General features: G+C 38.3%; 1 protein-coding gene across 6 annotated transcripts in view; it reads left to right on the top strand.

Moving 5' to 3' along the window:
- cacna1c (calcium channel, voltage-dependent, L type, alpha 1C subunit) overlaps positions 1–23,743 on the top strand; it is a 197,515-nt gene that overhangs the window by 148,332 nt on the left and 25,440 nt on the right. For all 6 annotated transcript variants that reach the window (XM_040147465.1, XM_040147458.1, XM_040147441.1 and 3 more), the window contains 21 exons: positions 3,266–3,356; positions 7,085–7,111; positions 9,627–9,787; positions 10,000–10,073; positions 10,237–10,388; positions 10,807–11,008; positions 11,258–11,378; positions 11,864–11,978; positions 12,701–12,818; positions 12,952–13,021; positions 13,225–13,357; positions 13,558–13,687; positions 14,797–14,856; positions 15,186–15,292; positions 18,256–18,343; positions 18,454–18,561; positions 18,695–18,747; positions 18,922–19,068; positions 19,318–19,519; positions 20,230–20,388; positions 20,529–20,639. In XM_040147465.1, coding sequence (XP_040003399.1) covers positions 3,266–3,356; positions 7,085–7,111; positions 9,627–9,787; positions 10,000–10,073; positions 10,237–10,388; positions 10,807–11,008; positions 11,258–11,378; positions 11,864–11,978; positions 12,701–12,818; positions 12,952–13,021; positions 13,225–13,357; positions 13,558–13,687; positions 14,797–14,856; positions 15,186–15,292; positions 18,256–18,343; positions 18,454–18,561; positions 18,695–18,747; positions 18,922–19,068; positions 19,318–19,519; positions 20,230–20,388; positions 20,529–20,639 — 2,429 coding nt within the window. The remainder of the gene's footprint in view (positions 1–3,265; positions 3,357–7,084; positions 7,112–9,626; positions 9,788–9,999; positions 10,074–10,236; positions 10,389–10,806; positions 11,009–11,257; positions 11,379–11,863; positions 11,979–12,700; positions 12,819–12,951; positions 13,022–13,224; positions 13,358–13,557; positions 13,688–14,796; positions 14,857–15,185; positions 15,293–18,255; positions 18,344–18,453; positions 18,562–18,694; positions 18,748–18,921; positions 19,069–19,317; positions 19,520–20,229; positions 20,389–20,528; positions 20,640–23,743) is intronic.

Below are 23,743 nucleotides of genomic sequence, written 5' to 3'. Positions count from 1 at the left end.
AAATAGTTTTAAATCTGGAGCTTTGGGCCCTATTGCCGTTTTCACTAGGCACTTGCCACATTGTTGGGTAGAAATGTAAGGTATTTGTGCATCTTTTCACTGACTTCAAAAGAAAAAGCATTTGGTGCTGATTTTACATCTTCTTACATGCTAACAAGCTTTTTGATTGCAATTTTTACTCCAAATTTAATGTGACAATTGCCTTGTGAGGAAGGCAAAAATAAAGACAAATTATTGTTATTATATTGAATCATGACAAGACATGAACATGAAAAACCTAATGTTCTCAATAGTGAGAGGAGGATTCAAACTATAAATGTATGGTCATTTGTGGTCAGTTTGGGGTTTGACATCGGACATTTCGACTGTTTGAAGTATCGGAAAAAGACTTCTAGAGATGAAGGCATGGAAATTTAATATCTGATCTAAGCTCTATTTTAGTATGTAGACCCAAAATGGATCTGTACACTAGGACACACATATATACACACACATTCTTTTTCCAAAGGTTACTTTAGTGAGTCATTTCATCATCATGCAGTTCAATACATTCTTTTGGAGGTTGCTTATTTTCAGAGACAGTCTTGTTGTTTAATGTTTTAACACATTCACACATGCCAAGAATGGTAAGAATGAACAAATCTCTCTTTCTCCTGAAAGAGTGTGACCCTTACTCATCTTTCTCATTCCCTTCCTCCCCGCTTCCATTTCTCTCCAACCCATGCTCTGTGTTCTTTTTCCTTGCTTTCCTTCATCTCCTTCCTTCTCTCTGCGTCTCTGGTCTTTGGGGTTTAGTCTAACAATAGGTATTAAACTAGTTCAGAGCTCCATTGAGGAGAAGGCACCAGGCTGGTTTTATATTTGAAAGGCTTTGGCCTCAGGAGAGACCGGAGGGCCGTGAGTGCTTTTAACTAAGTTGCATAGCAGCAGGTGGCACATGTCATTGTGAGGGTACACACAGTTGTTCACAGCAGAGACCTTAATGTTCTGATAGACCATCCTGATCTCTACAATGCTGAATTTATCCATCACCAGCCAAGTGTCAAAGTACACTGGCCTTATACATCGCTCAGTCACTGTACCTTACTTTGATATATCATGTTAGCAAAGTGCGCCAAGCCAGTTCAGCTGTTTTTTTAAGTTTCAACAATGATGCTAAATTTAGTGATATCATAACCCTTTGATAGCCATCTGATTTCTTAATAGATTATAAATACAATGCAGAAAGTCTCTTCAAAAGTCTGCCATTGGAACTGAGTTGGACTACAAAAAGGTATCAGAAGGCTATATTGTAATTGTCAAAACCTACCACTTTTTGATGACTGCTGCCCCCTTTAACTTGGGGTGAACAAGTGCATGCTGAGAGAGACTTTGCTTTCTTGCGTTTATTTGCTTTGCTTGATTGCTTATTTGTTTTGGCACAGCATTATTTACTCATTTATTTCAGGATGTATAACTTGTACTGAAGGTACACGTTCGACCTGATTTGTCTGTTTTCATATGAAGCTTTAGGTGGATTTCCCATTATTGAATCTGCACGAAACACTTACAAATCTCAGAAGGAATGCATTAGGGAAAGTGTCAGGCTTGAAAATTGTGTTTGGAAAGCAATGTCTAACACATAGAATTGTATTACTGGATGATAGAGCACAATTCCAGACAAGCTCTGTATTTTTAATTTCATTTATGGGGCATATATTTACTCCTAAAAGTCTGTCAGTAAGTTAAAAAAAAAAAAAAAAGTTTCAAGTCAAGATTGTAATTATTTAGTATTTTAAAATGCCCTCTCATCTTAAGTGCTGATCATGTTTTTTGGTTTCATACTAAGACCCGTTTTGCAAGAGTAGATTTTGTTTTTTTTTAAACAGTAGATATCTTATTTTAACACCAGAGACATTGATATTCAAATGCAGTATCTCTGCTACCCAGCGGGTGTTACAATAAGTGTTTGAGTTGACAGTGAGGGGAGCGCAGCTCATTCCCGCTGGCAAGACTGACAGAAGCAATAAAAAGAAATGTATCACTTCATATCTGTCTCTCAACCGACCATCTCCACATTCAACCCTTTCTCGTTCTACCTCTCCCTCTATCCATACCTCCCTCGATGGATCCGTCCCTCAATGCATCCATCACTCTCTCCCCCCATTCCCACTTTTTTCAGTCCATTCTCCCTCTTTTTCCACTTTAACACTTTTCAATCCTTAGCAGACACTTAACGTTACTCCTGTCCTCCCCCCATCTTTACACATCATTACACTCGTCTTTTTATTAAGGACAAAGTGACACATTTTTAGTCTTCTTGTGGCTTTATAAACAAGGAAAGATTGGGCTCAGCAAGCATTCTACCTATTTACCCCTCTGCATAAAGATCTTCGTAGCAAGGAGTTAATACTCAGATGGTGGCGATGACATAAATCCTGCCAAAACTCTCACAGCTTGATTCAAGTTTAGAAGACTGAATAAAAGCATTACAAGGTTTTTTCCAAACCATGGCTGCAATTAAACTCCAGCATCCCCCACAACGTTCGCAGACCAAAGACCGAAATCTACATCATGTTTTTTCTTTCAATCTCCATGAGCTATAAAATCACAAAAGGGTTTTGTTAAGATTTAATTCACCCAGCATTAAGCTATCCCTCAGCTTAGAAGTTGAAATCCATCCTAATAGCTGATGCAGAGGTTGTGTCCCAGGATCCCTAACCAGTAAATATTGCTAGTGTGGCAACTAAGTGTGTAATTAGTTTAGGCAATCAGTGCAGAATTTGGGAATGGTTTTATTGACTCAAGGGTACGTGTGTAACAGAGGGTCTTAATTAGTTGGGTTGGACAATGCTGACTTGTGAATCCCAGTCAACAGCATCTTTTAATTAGTTTATATACTTGGGAAAGATGACTTTATAATTTTATAAATTATTTCTTTAAAAGAAAATCTGATTTTTTTTTTTAAGTGTTTGACCCAGCGTCCAGTGCAGCTCCTCAGTATTTACCCATCGAAGACTGGATGAACTTTGTAGCATCCAGTTGTGTGTATAGTAGTACATTTGTTAAGTTTTTATAGATATTTTGGAGTCTACAACATCTCGAGTTCAAGGTTTAGATCAAGCAATATAGTAAAAACCAGCATAAGAATGATGTAAGCAAGGATGTACAACCCATTTCTGTGCACTGCTAATTCATCTTTCGCTGTCTTTCTTTTTCTTTCCTTCTCTTTACATCTGTCATCTCTCTTTCTCTGCCTCTGCCTCTGCTCCTTTCTGTCTCTCAGTGAGCATGCCAGCCAGTGAGAATGAATCAGTCAACACAGACAACGCCCCCGGGGGAGATGTGGAGGGTGAGACCTGCTGTACCCGGCTAGCGTAAGTACCTCATGCTCTCTTACACACACACCTCTTCTCCTCCCTCTATTCCTCAGCTCTCTTAGTCACCTTGTGCCAATCCCAAGGATGAACTCTCTCCTGCATCTTTTTAGTATTAACCCTTCATTTGTTAGCCATGGTATAAGTGGCTCAGCCTGCCTCTATCCTTCACTGATCTCACTAAGACAGAACTCTGTCTCATCAAGCTCGCTGAGGTCTAGAGAAATTTATGCACTAACATTTGTTAGGGGAGAGCAGAGAACAGTAACTGTGGGGTGTCATCATACTACAAACTACATACTATGGGGAGAACTTGGGTGGATCTGATCTCAGTACTGTAGCATCCAACATGCCTTATACTTTTATGTAGTGTAATATAACTAAGCAGCATACTGAAGTCAAAAGTTAGCTCTGGGACAAGTTACTGGATCATTTCAGCTGAAAAATGAAAATTAAAAAGTTTTTAATCTTTACTTTCTAATTTTTTAATGTTAAAATATAAATATATCGTTGCTGTAAGGGGAAAACATTTGTGTTTCCAAAAGTTTATGGTTTGAATATGTATATCACAGTATCACAGAACCCTAAAATGGGAAAATCATCAACATTGGAATTATTGATTTTTCATAACAACAAAAACATCTGGCGTAGGGTCGGTTTTGCTTGTGAAGTGGCTGAGACAGAAATGGTCCATAACAATGTTCCTTACTGAAGGCATCATATGAGCACATTAACAGAGGAAGAAATGAGAAAAGAAGTTCATCATGAGGCCAGAGTGCATGTCGACTCACATGGTACAAGGAAAACCCAGTCACCATTTGGGACCTACCAAAATGTAGAAAAGTAGGACATCTACATCTCATCTAATAGTAATCCAGCTTTATTTCCTTTTCCTCTCTCCCTCTGTTTCAGCTCTCTCTCCCCTTCATGTGTTCGCTGGTGAAGTGTTTTCCTCCTCCCCTGTGGGAGCTCATGAACAGCTGACTCACTCACGCCTGCCTCTCCCCTCTCCTTTCATTTTTTACATTACTCAAACAAGTGCATTGTTTTCTTTCTTAGACACAAGGCCACACAGGAGCCGTGACCCCAGCAGCCCCACTTCAGCATACACAAGCAATCACACCTACATACAAAAACTATTCTTCACTTTGAATGTAGCAGAATGGAACTGAACAGGATAGGGAAAGTTACAGTATAAAATAGACGAATTAGAGCGGAAATTACGCTGAATCAAAACACTCAGAGGAACAGTAAAGCCAGTAGGCAAACTTGGATGACACACTGTTGTTTATCTGTACTCTTACTGTCCATCTGTTACTTTGTCTTTTGTTATGTTGTTTGTTTGTCCCCGGTCAGAGAAAAACAACTCAAAACAAAGAATATGTCATAACTTCTTCATAACCTCACAGTCTTAAACAAGTACCAGAGACCCAACACATAATTCTAAATCTTCTCCAAAATTCAGTAGAAATAGACATTGGTAAAGCTGTTATTTTGTATGATTTGGTTAGTCATTTATACGAGTCCATTTAATGCTTATTTTGTCTGTGTCTGCAACTAATAATTATCTGATAATCTGCTGGTACTCATCGCAATTAATCGATTGATCATTTTGTTAATAAAATGCAAGAATCGTCTGTTATGATTTCCCACAGGACAAGGAGATGTATTCAAATTTCATTCAACCAACAGTCCAGAGCCCAAGCATTCTCAGCCTACTATCGCTGTCACAAAGACACCAAATCCTCATATTTTAGAGCCTGGAACCATCAAATGTTTGTCATTTTTGCTTAAAAAATGACTAAAATTTTATATATACATGATCAGGTAGTTGCTGATTAATTTTTTTTTTGGATTGACTAATGAACTAATCATTGCAGCTCTAGTGTGATATAAATGCAGATTTCATCAATTAATAACCTTTGCAATAAATAATAAATAAAAAAAATAAATAAAAAGTTCCATCCCTAAGTGCTCTTAGATTATATACTATGTACTTGTGTACCAGTAAACCCTTGTTGCTGTACAGGGTATAATTTGTGATTTATAACTTCTAAAACTGCTGTCGAATAAACCTAATTTGGTACGCACTATAGGTCTACAACATCAATCTCCATTTTCATTTTTTACCCACAAAGGAGCTCCAGAATTTACACTTGCAATTTTCAGTGAATGTGTGTGAGATTCACAGTAATTTGACTGTCCAGAAACTAATGAATAGTAAACCTTGCCACAACTGGAAATACAAGCCCTCATCCTTCCTCTTTGAGACTGCAACCAGTTTGGCCAAGGGCATTTTCTCACACTATTATGGAGATAGGACTTGAGACTTTCAGTGTTTGTCAGTGCATCTTCACATCGCTATGGAGACAGACTGCAGGGTAGGCGCTACTTCGGCATCCTCGGATCTCATAATTGAGACGGACACATGGAGAAAAGAGACGTGTGTACTGTCACATTCCATATCCAGCCAGTCAGTCATTTTATTCTGTCGTTCAGTCAGTCAGTGACTCATTTTATTGCTTCAGTCAGTCGGTCAGTTAGCCAATCAATCAGCTGGTCAGTGGATTCCTTTGCTTTTAAAGACAAAATAAGTACACAGTTGCTCACAACAGCTCCCTAAAAGCTTTATAGGGACATTAATTATTTCAGGTGATACTACTATATCCTCTTTTGATTTATTTAATTTTTCATAATTAAAATACAAGCAATAAAATGAAATTCAAATGCAGCAAAAGGACCCATAAAGAAAGTAAGCAATGTAACATTTAATGTTATCATTGCATTCAACTATTAACCAAACATTTGTATTACTTTATGCATCAGGTTCAGTTATAGTCAAACAGTTCTTTGGCTGGTAGAGCAGCTTCAGCCTATAAGCTTCCCAGCAAGTGGTGGTTTTTGACTTTAAATCAAATATTTTAAGTCATGAATATAGCTGATTGTCAAATAATTTTATGTGAATACAACAGATTAAAAAGATTTGATGTGTTGTGGATGCAAATGTCCACCCTGGGAATTTCTCTTCTCTTCTCTTCTCTTCTCTTCTCTTCTCTTCTCTTCTCTTCTCTTCTCTTCTCTTCTCTTCTCTTCTCTTCTCTTCTCTTCTCTTCTCTTCCCAGAGACAAAATGTCTTCCATAATCTCTTGTCCTCAGTTCTTTATGTATGTACTTTCTGCTGTTACAGTGGTGAACAATCAACAAACACTTTTCTATTAATAAATTGTGTTTTTTCACACCAGGGTTAATTGGCGAAAATCCAAACTCACAGCATTATTTCTTTTGACTGGACGCCACTGTATACATGTTTTCAGGGGGTGATTTCTTCAAAAGAAAAGTGGGTGATACTAATGATGTTCATTTGGTTATATTGTACCCAAAATCTGTCATCAGTGGGTGCATAAAAATGGACAAACAGATTTTTTAGCAAGCATGTTCTTTGATCATCTTGCAGTTTTGCAGAGAGACTACCAACAGCTTTTGTGCTTGTGTATTTCAACTCAGACTCTAAACTAGCAAATGTTTACTTTGTGACACAAGCGGAAAAGTGCAGGAAATATTGGACACACACAGCTAAGCTGATCAAGGAACATATTTGCTAAGGCATCTGTGATAATTAGGGAAGCAATTCCCCTTTATCCCTCTCAAATCACCCTTTTTATGTTGTGTACCTGTCTGTATGTATTTTATGTGTGTGGGTATAATCCATTCTGTTTTCTGTGTTCCAGAAATAGGATCTCCAAATCCAAGTTCAGGTTAGTAGATGTTGTTTACCATAGTCTTTAAACTCAACTGCTATATTGTCTCTACTGAGGTGGCATTCGTGTAGTCACTGGATGTGTGTGCATTTGAGTGCAGGTGTGTGCGTGGAAGACACAGACAAACAGACATAGCAATAGAAAGTCTTGACTTTACAGGAAAAGTTCGTTTTGGGAAATACGCTTTTTTCTTACTGAACGCTTCATTAGAAGGTCAATAACAATCTCATGTATGTATGATAAATATGAAGCAACAGGCAGCAGCTGGTTAGCTTAGCTTGACATGACTGGAAGACTGGAAAAGACTGGAAACGTGGAAATGGCTAGACTGGCTCTGTCTAAATATAACAAAATGTGCCTACCAGCACCCTCAATGGTAAAAACGACATGTTTAGGTTCTAAGGTGGGTTATGTGCCTGGCTGTTTCTTTGCCAGGCACAATAACTTCCCGGAGTCTCTGCGAAGTTAGGCTTTTTTCTGTCTTTGGACAGACTGTTTGTGCTAAGCTAAGCTGACCAGCTACTGGCAGTAGCTTCACATGTAACTGATGGATGACAGCGGATTTGATCTTCTCATCTAACTCTCAGTAAGAAGTAAGTGTCATTCTCAAAATGTCGAACCGCTCCTTTAAAGAGAACCCGTCATTCTCAAAACAATGACGTCTTTTGTCCTCTAAAAGGACAGAAAAAATAATGCATTACCACTAAAGACATGCTTTCATTCTGAACGTTAATATTAACACATTTGTTGTTCTGAAAGGTCACTCAAGGGATTATCCCAATTTACAGTCACAGACAATTTAAAACTAACACATCTTTTACTGTAAGAATGCATGTCCGCTGGTGTTGTTTTGTGAGTTGTCTCATGTAACATTCAGTGTGTGCATCATGGCAGAAGCCGGTGTGTGCCATAACTGACTCTAAACAGCTCTCACACACTCAACCAGAAGACTGTTGAAATGTGAATTTTGTATAGGCAGAGAGGGAGAAAACTTCCTCCTGAGCTGTGTTGAATTGTTTAAAAAGATGCCTGATAGTTAAAGTACAAGACAAATATCCTTGCAACCATGTCGGGTGTAGTGGGCAAAAGGGTCAAGAACAAATAATGGATAGACACCCACATAAATACAGAGAGATACCTGACAAGGGCAGTTGTGGTCTGGGTTTATTTTGCTCATTTAAATGGAAGATGATAAACACATTCATTATCCAATTTAAAATACAGTGAAAAAGTGTGGTACAATGTTTATCTCTAATATTAGAATGCTCTTAGATGGTTATCCACTTTTTTATCCACTTCAATTTAAAGCAGTCTATCATTAAAAAATTATTGCCTGCTCATTAGCTTTTAACGTGATTTGGAACAAATTCCTGTAATTACATGTTGCAATTTTCACACTGTACTTGTTGCTGGGTGTATTACACCTGCGTTTTTACATATGAAAAAAAAAACAGCATTGCAGCAGTAACAGCAGTATTGGCTCGGATTCCTCCCTACAAGTGTCCAGGTGATGCATATAAAACATGAACATATAAAACTCTAAAGTGAGACTCATGCTTCACAGCTTCTCCACAGTTAGAACGACAAAAACACGAGTTACTGTCTTCAGTTGCTTTGATCTGCCTTACTGAGAAAAGGACAATTATGACATTTTTCAGTTGTCAAATCATTGGTACATGGGTGTAGGTAAAAAATGGTGCAATCCTTTTAGTGCACTGTTTCACAGAGATGTGACTGCGAGGTCAAAAGTAGGGCAAGAAAAGTGCAATAGGCCTTGTGCACAGCACAACACATAGCAACATGTTGAATTGTCTAAGAAGAAGAACATATGTTTTTGTTACATTAAAATGAAATACTTCTTTTGAAGCATTAGTTTCCATTGAAGTGTGATAACACATTTCACTTTAAATTTGTCCCTTCAATCATTTCGTAAGAATAATTTTTTATGTTCTTTCTCAAATGGTGCATATCTCGTTGTGCAACAAAGCTCTTCGTACTGGCTTTTCCTTGGAGTGAAACATCTTTGAGGGTGACTAACTCTGTTCCACAGCTGGGCTCTCAAACAACAGACAACCACAAACCAAGGGGGGATGTCATCACTACTCTTTAGAAAAAACTAATTGATTCTGCCTTTTTTTTTTCTTTCTCCTGCGCTGTTTGTTTTTCCCTGTCTTCTTCACTTGTTACCTTTGACCATTCTTTGATTTTTCTTATTTCCTCTCTCATGGGCACTCACTCTTATTCTATCTTTCTTTTCTCCCTCATCTGCCTCTCCTTATTTCATCCTCTGACCTTGTATTCTTTCTTTTCCCATCTCTCCATCCCTCCCTTCCCTTCACCCTGTCTCTGAACCTTCTACTTCTCTTTCTCTCTCTTCCCTACCTCCTCTTTCTCCCACATTTCTTCAATTTTCCATCTCTCTCTCTCTCTCTCTCTCTCTCTCTCTCTCTCTCTCTCTTGCTCTGTCTATCTTTCTCTCTCTCTCTCTGAATCTCTCCTTCTTCCTTCTCAGTCGCTACTCGCGAAGGTGGAACAGGCTATGCAGAAGGAAGTGCCGGGCAGCAGTCAAATCGCAGGTTTTCTATTGGCTGGTCATCTTCCTGGTTTTCCTCAACACTCTGACCATTGCCTCTGAACGTCACCAGCAGCCACAGTGGTTAACTGATGTACAAGGTATGTGAGTTCCCCTCACACACATGCATACACGTACACACAAAAACTTACGTATGTCTGATCTGAGCTAAATTATTCACCTCTCTGCATTTTCTTGTCTTCTCTTTTCCCATGTCAACTCTGTCTTTATTTCACCCTTATTTTCTTTATCCTACCCCCTCCACTTTCTTTCGTTCTTCCGTTCTTTTTCTCCTTTCTTCCCTTCTCCTCAGACATAGCTAATAAGGTGTTGCTAGCACTCTTCACTGGTGAGATGCTGTTGAAGATGTACAGTCTGGGCCTACAGGTAGGATGCTAATAACTCTAAAGTTATTTGTCTAAATTGTTGTGCAGGAAAAGGCCACTTTTTTGTGAATTGTACTGTTGTCAGGCCAAATGTAAACTCATGACCTTATTCTCCTCTGCTTTCTACCTTTACCTTCTTTATCCTCTCCCCTTGCTCTCCACAGGCGTACTTTGTTTCGCTCTTTAATCGCTTTGACAGCTTCGTAGTATGTGGAGGAATTCTGGAAACCATTCTGGTGGAAACCAAGATCATGTCTCCTCTCGGCATCTCTGTGTTACGTTGTGTACGCTTGCTAAGAATCTTCAAAATAACCAGGTTAGTTAACAATTGTGTAATATTGGCATTTATTGAACAGCGTTTTGCTAACCAGGTGTGTGTATGCCTTTGACCTTCTGCACAAACACACATACATACGCACACTTTGAATGTCACCTGCAGTATTGGACAATGAAAAATAATAGTAATACTAGTAGTAGTAATAGTATTTCCAAATGTCCTCGGGATGCATGATCTTACACTCTATAGACAGGCAACAGAGAATGGTGTGTTGACTTATAAAAAATTATGAGAAGTCAATGACACATTTTACTGAAAAACAAATTCAAGTTGAGTGTGTTTTTGTAAGATATAAATGTTTTTTATGTACTTTTACATTTGGTGCTTTTATTTTTGTACATCCACATGTATTCCGTTAGTGGAGTTTACAGTTTTAAATTGGATGTCTCTCCCCCAGATACTGGAACTCACTGTCCAACCTGGTGGCCTCCCTGCTAAACTCTGTTCGCTCCATCGCTTCCCTGTTGCTCCTGCTCTTCCTCTTCATCATCATCTTCTCCCTGCTCGGCATGCAGCTCTTTGGGGGAAAATTCAACTTTGACGATACCCGACGTAGCACCTTTGACAACTTTCCCCAGTCTCTGCTCACTGTGTTTCAGGTAATGACACCTTAAATGTCTCTGCTCTACATCATCCCGGTTTATGTTCAATTCTCAGCTCATGTGTTCATGAAATTAGGATCTTAGATCTTCATGTGTTCAATACAAAAAGGTATAGGAGTCATTTAAACTAGTATGAGTCCTACAGTGAAATTAAATGTAATCTATCACGGACATAAGGGTGATATTTTTTCTAAGATTTTCTTTATGCAGATGAGATCTTTATTCCATTTATTTCTTTCTCCACAGATCCTAACAGGAGAGGACTGGAACTCTGTGATGTATGATGGAATCATGGCATATGGTGGACCGTCCTTCCCTGGCATGCTGGTCTGCATCTACTTCATCATCCTCTTCATCTGCGGAAACTGTATCCTACCACAACAGAGGTCTACATGAGATAGCTACACAGCAGCCTAAATGATGTGGATCCGAAGGGAGGTGGAGGTGGGGGGGTTGATGAGTGATGACAAGGACTGAAAAATCAACCTGTGAAAAGTCTGGAGTTAAGGCTGACATCCAAATTTGATTCCTGATTCTGTTCAATTTTATCCTATCAAATCGATAACAGTATGACCACCTGTGATTTGAATAAATCCAAACTGATTTCTAGCTCCTCTTTAAGATGCAGTTTCAGGAGGGAAGGATGTGTTATGCATGGGAGTATATTCATGACTCCCAAAACCATTTGCTGTAGGTCACCGAGTATCTCCACTCAAGCAGTTGGGAGTTCAGTGTCTTTAATGTGCAGAGTTGTTACTAATTATTCACTCAGCCTACCAGGATTGTTTGCAGCCAGAAAAACTGATGATCAGATGGGTCAGCAACATCCTTGACTTCAACCCCTCTAAACAGATATCCTACTGAATGTCTTCTTGGCCATCGCTGTAGACAATCTGGCAGATGCTGAGAGCCTGACATCTGCCCAGAAAGAAGAGGAAGAGGAGAAAGAGAGGAAGAAATTGGCCAGGTATACCAGAAAGAGAAAGAGAGACAGCTAGAAGTTAGCTGAGGAAAAGAAAACATTTTTGTGTCTGACCAACACCAATATAACTGGTAGGGGGAGAGCAGCAGTGGGAAAGTTTGGCTAATCTTAACAGCATCAAGGGAGATCCATAGAGTACAGCATCCTGGATAGTCAGTAATGCCAAAAGCTATCTGAGGACGCTGATAGAGACTTGAAATCAAAGCACTAAAATGCTTAACAATTAGAACATGAACGTATTATTAGGTTTTTTAAGACAGGCTGACATTTGCCTCCTTTGCTTTTCTGTCTAAACCGATTTTATTGGATAATTTTAGTGTCTCATTGCCTCCTCCTGTCAACAATTGTAATATGAGATTTTAGTGCAGCTGAGGAATATAGTGTTCCTCTCCGTGGCACAAATCATTAAATGTCTCCTCCTTGGTTGCAACCTTTATTGATCTGAGGAAAAAGTGCAATGGAAACAATCATTTGCCTGCCCACTATCCTCTTGGTTTGATCGTAACAGCGCATTGTCCATCTGTGATTGAAATATAGCCCATCATTGAAAATACAACATTTTAAAAAGTGTTTATAATGTCGTTGCGGTGTAAATTTATATGTGATTCAGTAGAAAACAGCAGATTAACATTGGCTAAGACTGCTAGGGTCAGGAAAAGTGGAAAATTCTTAAGGTGAGGATCTTCTGTTTCTCCCTCTTTCTCCAGGCTTGCCAGCCCAGAGAAGCGTCATGACAATGAGAAGCCGCCTCTGGAGGAGGAGAGGAAGGAGAAAATTGAGCTGAAGTCCATCACTTCTGATGGAGAGACCAACACTGCTACTAAGGTACACATAGATACAGACATCAAGAAAGACTCAAGTGGCCGCAGACTTCAATAACTGCACTTGTTGGCAAGTACTGTAAGAGTGTCAGAGAATGAATGAACTGATGAATAAATGTAATGTTTTCCTTCTGTAGATCAACATGGATGACTACTGTGGAGATGAGAGTGAAGAGAAGAATCCATATCCTGCAAATGATTACATAGGTAACATGCAGCACAGCCACAAACCATATGTGTGTACAATAAGCATGAAGGAATGAGTGGATAAATGAGTAAATGAATCAATGAATGGAGAATTGAACTTGTAACTTGCCAGCAACTTAAAAACTCTACTTTTTCCCATCATTTTCCTTCCTTCCTTTTTCTTTTTTCCCTCCCTTTCTGTCCTGTTCATGTCCCCCCATCAGGAGATGAGGATGACGATGAGCCAGAGATGCCAGTGGGCCCGAGGCCGCGGCCACTCTCCGACATTCAGCTGAAGGAGAAGGCCGTTCCGATGCCTGAGGCCCGTGCTTTCTTCATCTTCAGCCACACCAACAAGTAAGAAAACACTCTAGTTCTGCCTCATTTTTTTTTCCTTCCTCTATACCTCCCTCTTTCTTCCCATGTCAGTCTGTTTCTCCCAGTATTTTATCATCCTAATTTCTGTATTATTTGATTTTTATTTTAGTAACGAGACTCAAATATGATTGTCTCACTCTTTCTCTCTCTACCGCCGTTTCTCTCACTTCATTTTCTAGATTCAGGGTTCTGTGCCATAAGATCGTCAACCACAACATCTTCACCAACCTCATCCTCTTCTTCATCCTGCTCAGCAGCATCAGTCTGGCAGCAGAAGACCCAGTCAAGAATGACTCCTTCAGAAACCAGGTGACAAACAAGAAAAAAAAAAAACAAGTATTAAAGTGTAAATACACATATAAGACTGAATATACATTAGGGCAAAGACAGAAGGAAACACTGTAGCCATCATTAGTTGCCAATGCACATTACTTCAGTACTAAATGGATTATTTCTGACAGCAACATATAGAGGAGCCAAAGCTTATTGTGACTGGCCTGTTACACTTAATGAGATTTCTTCCAGAATACTATAACTGTGATTAACTTCACGTTAAGAAGATATGAAACGCCTGTTAAGCTTTGGTGTGTCTTTTTTTTTTTTTTTTAGCCTGGCTAGCAACTTGACACTATAGTATTTATAATGTTCTCACTGAAAAAAAACTATGATTAAAAAAAATTTTAACCCTCAGGCTTTCTGTTAACCAGCATTTAACCAAGAAAGTTCATTAACAGTTGTGTTTTATTTACACACGCAAGTGTCTTTGGACTCCAGGCTCAAAGTATAAGAAATGTTACCTCTTAATTTGCACACAACAGAGCCTGTTTAGTCAGCCTTAAGTCAGACTCTAAAACCCCAAAACATGTACTGTTTGTATTCATAAAAAGATATGTCTGCACTGCATTTGTATACACTAATAAAGCATCACTATATTGTTGGAGTTGGAAGCTATAATTGTGAGCTGCAGTCTAATGCAGAGAATGTGCACTGTGTGTGCTGTATCCTTTTTCTGTACATTGTTTCTTCTCTCAGTGAGTAAGACAAATCCCCCAGGGGCTAATAAAGATTTGTTTTATTGTATTTTCCATGGCTTTGGTATAGGCTGCTGTATATTCGTTTACTCAATTAACCTTCATCTTAAACCTTAATGACATAATTCATCCTGTTTTTCAGAATCTGTTCTGTTTTCAAAGTCTATTTCAGTCTAATCGGTATTCCTTATCCTTTGACCTGAACTTCAGCTTTATTATTTCAGTATGCTGTGGAGTCATCCAAGACCATGTGACAGTTGACCATAAGTTGTTGTACTGTGGTTTTAAATCATGGGAATGGTATTGTGTAGTGTACATTAGTCCGGCAGTATCATGGAAATGTTGTCTCTAGGCTGAAAACATTTGTGCTCTTTGTTGTGTTTTCAGATTTTGGGCTATGCAGATCATGTCTTCACTGGACTCTTCACCATAGAGATCATTCTTAAGGTAGTGTTTGGTATTTACAATGTAGGATTAGTGGCCTACATTCTCTGTGTGCTACAATATGCATTCTCTGTAGTTTCAGTTGTCCCAATCTTTTTACAAATTCTCTACATGTGGGAGTAAAAATAAAACCTCAAAAAGGCAGCGGATATTTGGCTGTGTTGCCAATAATACCTTCTCGCTTTGGAGTTAAAGAAACAACAGAAGAACAAACACTGAGAAACTATTTGCAGATATGTAACCCTGTATGTGGTCCATCACATATGCTCTGCATGTGCAGTACTAAGCTATGATATTTTTTGATCCTTTAACATAAACTTTGATCACTACAGATGACAGCCTATGGAGCCTTCCTCCACAAAGGTTCATTTTGTAGAAACTATTTCAACATCTTGGACCTGGTGGTGGTCAGTGTGTCCCTCATCTCCTCTGGAATACAGTGAGTGCATTATAATGCTTGTGAAATGCATGCTGTATGCTGTTATCTTTTCGGTTCCATAGTATTTTAATCAAAGTGTTGTGCACTTGCATTATTTGGCAACAATCCTAAGCAACATTAGTGTAGCTTACAGTATCATGAAATGTACATTTATGTTATCACACGTTAAAACACCAGTAAGCCACATAGTGACTACTGCATGTGACACAGTCAAAGAACACACAAATAAAATTTTGAAATGGCTAAGCGGGAAATACGTTTTCGTTTGTCACTATGCCTCATGCTTCACACTTCTCTCTATTCTCTAAAATTTTTACACTTCATTACTCCCAATCCTTTCTCTCTTTGTGATGTTTATTAGAAAATGTTCTCTGCTTCTTGTAGCAAATAACTACTTGAATGCTTTGATATTTCTGATGTTTAATATGCTATACTAAACTCTCTGTCTCTAATGCTTAATAGACTAGACTTCTCGACGTAAGTCCATATTAGTCTGCATTAATAACCCCCCTTAACAGACCTTCACCTTAAATGTGTAAAACTGTCACTTTTGATTTGGTACTTCTATGGTCTTGGAGAGTTTAGTAAAAGCGTCCTTCAAAGCAAGAAAAAAGAAAACAAAGACTGTAATCTGTAACGTTATAGACAAGTGTAGTTTAGCGGGATTAGACTGTATAGATAATAAAAGTGATTTTTTATTATGAACTCATGGTATGCTTTTACACTAGGTGCATGCCAAAATGCCTCTTTACAGGCAGCAGCATAGTGGCCTTTAAACTTGAAACTGTGTTTCTTTGGGTAAATTATCTAGGGTCCTCCAATACTATAGTCAAATTTCATATCCAATTAATGGTAGTAAGTTTGTTCATCTGTTCTTTGTAATAAATTTGGGAGCTGGTCAGACTCAGTTCTCACATTTCTGGATAAACTGAACTCTCCTGGGCTATAGAAATGGCATCTGAATGCTAAAACTCAGTGGTTTTTGCCTGTTAAAAGTAGTGAGTGTGTGGGATTTTTCTTTAATGATTCACAGTCAAATTAACTTTGATGGTGCTGCATTTGGTAATGCCTGCAGACTGTTTGTTTAATTATTTAGCATACCTTTCCTGTGATGCAGTTTTACTATTATTACTACCCAATAATTAGTTATCTGTCTAATTAAGTATTAATCTACACAATGCATTGATCAAATAATATAACAACAATAAAAAAGTCATTCTTTATATTCAATACTGGTATGACAGATCACTTGTTTGTGCTCTCACACTGAATAGTTTCATTATGTGTCTGGATGGCATGAAATATGGCTAACATCAGCAGACATGATAAAACTATGCCAACTTGGCCAATGTAAAACAATATCCGAAGACGTAATATCTATCTTAGAGAGTACTTCTTGTCATCCTCACCAGGTAAATAATGTACAGTAACAGGTTCTTCATGCCCGTCACCTCAGTAAGTTAAGGGTACACAAAATACAAGTTACATTTTTGCCAAATTTAAAAGTTATGTTCAAAATTCAGTTGACATTGTCTGGCTTGTACTATCATTAAAAGATATGCTCACAGCTGGTTTGACTGTGATGTGTTACTGAAAACATCCTGCTCCACGTGAACTACCTTTAACTGTCTTTAAACTTTACCTTCCTGTGTAGAAAGTTAAGCGACGGGTCTTTTCCTTACTTTCTGTTTAAAAGTCAACACAGAGTAATGTCCCTTCCTTTAAATCACCCCCATAACCATCTAAAAAGTCACTCCCTTAAAAGGATACATTGACATTTTGAATATATTTTTTTCTTTCTGCCTTTGTCAAACCATGGGAAAAGGTTTTTGTGTTTGTTCTTCCGTTAACTGAACAACTGTCTTATCTACCTTCCTCACTGAAATTAAAAGAATATTATACTGGCAGGCTAGATTTTTAGCATGTTTGATACCTGTAGACATAAATTAGAATGATTTACACTCGTAGAGCCTAGTTCAGATTGCTGAAGAACCAATGTTCAAGCTTTTTCCAAACATTTATTGTAAAATTCAAAATGTCAAGGTATTCATTTGATTCTTTTGTTTAGTATGTAACCTCTTACTTGACCTTTAGCTTGTAGTGACACTCTCTTTACAGCACAATAAAGCTCTGTTTGCCTGTAAATGTCTGTTTGTGTCTTTGTGTTGTTCTGTGTGTTTTGTACTTGTGTATGTTTGTCTATGTATCAGATGTATTTGTGTAAGTTTTGTGTTGTACTGTATTACATTTATATTTTTTACTAAAAATCTAGTGTAGTTTATAGAGAAACCTTTTATCAGAATAGGTGCTATCACTCCAAATGATAATTTTATAAAACAAGTATATCATTATTATTTTAGATTTTAAATGATTTTTTTATTTAAATTACCAAACTAGAGTATAATCCATTTTTTTATTTGACCACCTGATTTTAGCTAAATAAAGATGTTTGGTTTCTTGAGAATAATGAACATCTCTTCCAATCCCCTGTTAAAACTCTGGGGTAATAAATATAGTAGTAAGAGTAGTTTGAAACGTGTTTCATTGCTTTTCAGCATACATTCTGTAAAGATAATATTTTGAGTAAAAATATATTCTTGATTTTGCACAATTTAATGCCACCTTTACCTGTCTTTAAAGAGAATAAAGGTTATTTTCATTAATTTCTTGTTCAAATGTTTTCAGCATTATTTTGCACAGTTTTTCTTGTTGAGGTTCAGATACGATTTTGCTTCTCATATCCAGTTTATTTGTATATTTGTCATTTTAATTTCCTTAGCTTGCGTGTTGGGTTGACTTGATGGTTGGCAGTTGTTGGGTTTGTGTTCAAAATCTTAAACACAGATGCTATCGAAAGTTTCCTGGGAAGTGTGTTGTTCCAACCATGCAAATATGTCTTAATAGTAAAACGTTTGTTAAATCAGATTGGCTGGTTCAGTAGTTTAATCCCATATGTTTTGCAGGTCCAGCGCAATTAATGTGGTGAAGATCCTGAGGGTTCTGCGAGTTCTCAGACCACTAAGGGCCATCAACAGAGCCAAGGGACTAAAGGTTAGCACACTCACACATAAAGACACACAACACATGAAACACACTTACTTTCTTCCTAACAGAAGAGACACACACACATATACTGACGTCGTTTCTGGTGTGTTTTCCAGCATGTAGTGCAGTGCGTGTTTGTGGCCATCAGAACCATCGGCAATATTGTCATCGTCACCACGTTGCTCCAGTTCATGTTCGCCTGTATTGGAGTACAACTCTTTAAGGTAAAGAGGAGAGAGTTAGAAGGAGTTGTCTGCAGTCCTTCTGGGAAGTCATCAGTGTTAATATTGTGATAATGGGTTGTTGTTTTTTTGTATTACTAACATACAAAACTACATTTCTGTGTTTTTCCATCAGGGCAAGTTCTTCTACTGTACTGACAGCTCAAAACAGACACAGGCAGAGTGCAGGTAAGAGATCCCTCGTGTGCTCAAGCTTGTAAATCTCCCCCTTATAGCCTAACCACTGGATGAAACAAAAGTGTGTGTGTGTGTGTGTGTGTGTGTGTGTGTGTGTGTGTGTGTGTGTGTGTGTGTGTGTGTGTGTGTGCGTGTGTGCGTGTGTGCGTCTACTTGTATTTGTAGGGGTTCCTACATCATGTATAAGGATGGCGATGTGGGGAAGCCTGAAAGAGCCCAGAGAGTGTGGGAGAACAGTGACTTCAACTTTGATGATGTCCTGCAGGGCATGATGGCTCTGTTTGCTGTGTCTACTTTCGAGGGCTGGCCAGGGTGTGTGTCTGCATACAAACATAATGCACATATATATGGATATGCATATTGTATATACATTGTGTGCTTGCTTTTTCAGTTTTTCAGCAATGTCTTGGTATCCTATCACAACATTTCTGCTAATTGAAGCTTTTTACTGAAGACAATTGAGTTTTAAGTGGCTTTCTTCTCCCCCTCTTACTGTCCTACATTCTCAACCTAGCTCCTGTCACTCAATGAATCTTCCCTCTCTCTCCTGCCTGCCCTCAGGTTACTGTACCGGGCGATAGACTCTCACGCTGAGGACGTCGGCCCCATCTACAACTACCGCGTGGTTATCTCCATCTTCTTCATCATCTACATCATTATCATTGCCTTCTTCATGATGAACATCTTCGTCGGTTTCGTCATTGTCACATTCCAGGAGCAAGGAGAGCAAGAATATAAGAACTGTGAGCTGGACAAGAACCAGGTAGTGTTCGTGTGTGTTTTTATACATAGTTGTTACTGAATTTGTGCACATCTTTGCTGTATAACTACAGTTTTATGCTTGTTTATCAGTTAAATAGATAGTAAATATGAGTTTCCAGGCTACAGTAGAAGACGGAGAGTGACCCAGCTGTTCTGACTGAAGTGGGAAAGTCATTTTGTCATTCAGGAGGCACAAGGGAGAAAGAATGGAGGCCAGGCAGTGGGGGTGAGACATGGAAGAATGTGGAGTGGCTGAACATGAGTTTTAGGGGCTGAAATACTTCAGCAGTCCAGCCAGGAGGGAGCTGCAGCAGTTCATACAGAAGATGAGATTAAAGCTTAAAGAAGAAGCAGGGCCACGTCCCTACAGCTATGTTCTATGTTACAATCCATGTCTTAGAAAGAGCTCGGAAACATAGACAGAGGATGGAGGAATAGTCTGGGATGGAAGAGGCTTTTTTAGACTGCCAAAAGACAATTCTACAGCCTTTCCTCCATGATGTTTTGAGTACAGGCAGACAGGGTGATGAGGAGTTGGAAAACTCTATCATTCTCTAGCATTCAAATTTAAAGGAAATGTCAGTGTTTGTGCATACTCACGTGTGTGTGTGTGTGTGTGTGTGTGTGTGTGTGTGTGTGTGTGTGTGTGTGTGTGTGTGTGTGTGTGTGTGTGTGTGTCTGTGTGTGTCTGTGTGTGTGTGTGTGTCACAGCGTCAGTGTGTGGAGTATGCCTTGAAGGCCCGTCCATTGCGCCGCTACATCCCTAAGAACCCCTACCAGTACAAGGTGTGGTATGTGGTCAACTCCACCTACTTTGAGTACCTGATGTTCACACTCATCCTTCTCAACACCATCTGTCTGGCCATGCAGGTGCGTCACACACACACACGTACACATTCATAAACTAATTCAAGTACACCCACATAAAATGGGGAAATATTACAGTCAAGACAACTCCCATGAAACTACCACTCTTTGGACATTAATGAGTTGTTTGCATGTCTTTGCAGCATCATGGACAGACCAAAAATTTCAATGATGCAATGAACATCCTCAACATGCTCTTCACTGGACTCTTCACTGTGGAGATGATCCTTAAACTGATTGCCTTCAAACCTAGGGTAGGTCCACTACTCTAACTGCAGGATAGAATATCACACAGTACAGTACAATTGACTACAGTAAAGTAAATTAGAGCAGCACAGAAAATGACATTTTCTGCATTCAGAAGGTTATTGCAGAAGATTACATGAAATAAACTGACAAATCAGTGTACTACTCCAAATTTTACTAGATAGTGCCCGTGAGAAGAATAGACATTTCAGCCATTGAATCACATTTATTGCAGATGACTGCTTACTGATGGTGTCCTGTATATTCCTAATCGCTTTTTGATTTCCACCAGATGATAATTACAATACCATGGATTTAAAATATGATTAGTGGACAGCATCATGTGTGTTTTCATGTCACTGCTCCCTTGTTACCCTGCTGTTGTTGCTATGTACCAGTATATGTGTGGATTTAATGGTCCAATCGTAGAACTTCCTGGTGCATCAGCTATTTAAACAGTAACAGATGGGAATGCTTCCCCCTTTTGCAGCAGAGTAAGTGCAGAATCTTTGAACACAATCTGTAGTGAAAAAATAGGGTAATATTATAGTTGTACTCCTGTGTCTATTGTTGCACAGTACCGGTAGTAAATCAAAAGATGAGTATAAGACAAACAAGAATTCCCAATTATTGATGGTGTTTTTACACATTATGTTGAACCAAGAAACAACGGCAAAAACACATAAAGCCTCGATACTTCAGCTCACTGACTGGCTTCTTTAATACACTGAAGTGAGCTGGAGAAATATGAAGGTGAAATCAAACTGCCTCCTGCCAGTAATTTTTTTCCTTTTCCTTCCCTCCAGGATACCTAGTGCCAGTGTCACTTTTACACATTATGTTCATTCGCATCAGTACATTATAACCAAATTCTAATCTATCAATTCAAACTACCCCAGGTTTAGAAAAACAGCATTATTTTTAGTGGGAAGAATTTTCCTTCTATTCCTCTCTATTTAATATGTAAAGTTAATTGCTGGAAGTTGTTGGAATCAATGAATGTCATCAACAAAAATATCAGTATTTGAGAGCTAAGGATTAGGTAAATAACTACTGATTAAAATGTAATTCTTTTCCAATTAGCTCCAAAATCAAAATCATCATTCTACAAAATGTGTCCTTTTATTAGGACTGTTGAAAGATGGATATCTCGTGTGACCCTTGAAAGTAATTATCTACTTAGACCATTTAGCCTGAGTAACCTAATGCATGCCTAGTAGTATTTTCAGGCATAGGTAGCCCCAGTTAGAATTAACCCCTTAATCGTGCAGGGCAACCTTTAGGGTTTGGGAACTGACATCATGCTGTGCTGCATTATTTATATAATTTTATGTAATGTTTACCTCAAGTAAGGGGTACTTTAAACTGTAAGGTTTTTGAATGCAGTTTTGAACCTTCTTCTGTTTTTTTAAAAATTAGCATGCCACGGTTTCTCCAGTAGAATTGTGAAACTGGTACATGTTGGTCTTTTTTCATGAATTTAGTCTATAGTACAGCAAGATGACATATTCCCAAGCCATACTGAACAATGCTAATGAAAATGGCGTATTATTTCCAAAACACTGGATGGGTGAGTATCAACTTTAGGATGTACCTTGTTTTCTGTGGTTTGACTATGATAAACTCTTTCCTTACACAGCCGTCAAACAGAGAGGACCAGCTTACTAACAATTTTGCTTCTCAGGTATCACAGCTGTCAACACACACCTGGAATTAGCTCCACTAAGATTTGCTCTATGGAGAAGATTTATGCTAATGCCTTTAATTTTTTAACAGCTTTCACTATCTCAGTCTCTGCCACGGAACAGCAACAGTTACAAAGATTTCTTAATGTTCTGCTGTATTTTTCCTGTTTTTACTGTGTTGTATGGTTTGAATATTTGAGTAAATCTTTAATGAATCACTGATTTTTTTGGTGCCCAATAGTTGCTGCAAAACCCCAAATTATGTCCCAACTCACTGTTTTGAAAGTCCTGTTTAATCTACCGTATGTTTAGTTTGTCCAATTTAATCATTCCATACATCAGCATGTGGATACTGATGCTGAGCTCTGTTTGACTAATGTTTAACTCTGGTTTTACATTAATATTCTTACACCCGAAAACAACTACATTTAAACCACCCAAGTATCCAAGGATGCCTTGTAATATTTTCCAAAACAGATCAGTAAGATTGATCTTCTCTCAGCATCCAATTTACCAGTTTGATGCAAACAACTCAATGGGATTTTTTTTGTGCATACTGTACAACTTTAAGTTTTTTTGTTGAAAGTTATACAGTTATTCTTTAGGTTTACTACAGTATACAGTTTAACCAGTCTAAAATAAAAAAGTAGAGACCTCACATCTCATTACCCACAGTGTTCCTCCAAATTTCCCTTCTCCGTCTTTAAACGTAAAGTAACTAACAGATTCCTCCAATCTCGTTGCATAGCATTGGTGCAAACATGGGAACATCATTAGCTGTCCTGGCCCATTAAAAAGTGCGCTTTTGGAAAACAGCCAGAATTTTGAACGAGATGTCATTTATTTTACAGTATATGGAAATCTTTCTGAAAGCCCATGTGCCAGGCCAGTTTTCAAAGTCTTCTTGTCACATCTTGGCTGTCATTCCAAGTTCACTGAAGTACGCACAAGCAAGCGTGTCTACACCAAAAAATAACACAATCCTAGGTTCAATATAACTTTCTAAGATGCAGCTCTCTATTTACAGTACAGATGGTATCATTTTATTTTATCAGCCTAAATAAAACTGGTTTGGCATGAAGCTGTATAGATGTATTTAATTATTACACGCTGTGTACCAGTGCTGATGATGAATTGCCCACAATTAGTTAAGCAAATATAGTGACCTTTCGTTATAATCACTGTTACAGCGTTGCAAAATCATCCCAGGATACAGGCAGAAGACTTAAATAACTGCTATCCAACACGCCATCTGTAACAGAGCAGAGCTACAATTGATGAACAGATACTGCAAAGGAAACACGTTGATTCTGTTCATTAGAATTAAAATTATAATGTGTCCTTTCATGTGTTTTTTTACTAAGCGTAGCTGATTATTTTCAGTTTCCTCAGTGTGTACTGTACAAACTCATACCACCTTAATAGGG

The sequence above is a fragment of the Xiphias gladius genome, chromosome 2 (assembly GCF_016859285.1).
Source record: "Xiphias gladius isolate SHS-SW01 ecotype Sanya breed wild chromosome 2, ASM1685928v1, whole genome shotgun sequence".
NCBI lineage: Eukaryota > Metazoa > Chordata > Actinopteri > Istiophoriformes > Xiphiidae > Xiphias > Xiphias gladius.
This window is presented reverse-complemented; position numbering and strand designations above follow the sequence as displayed.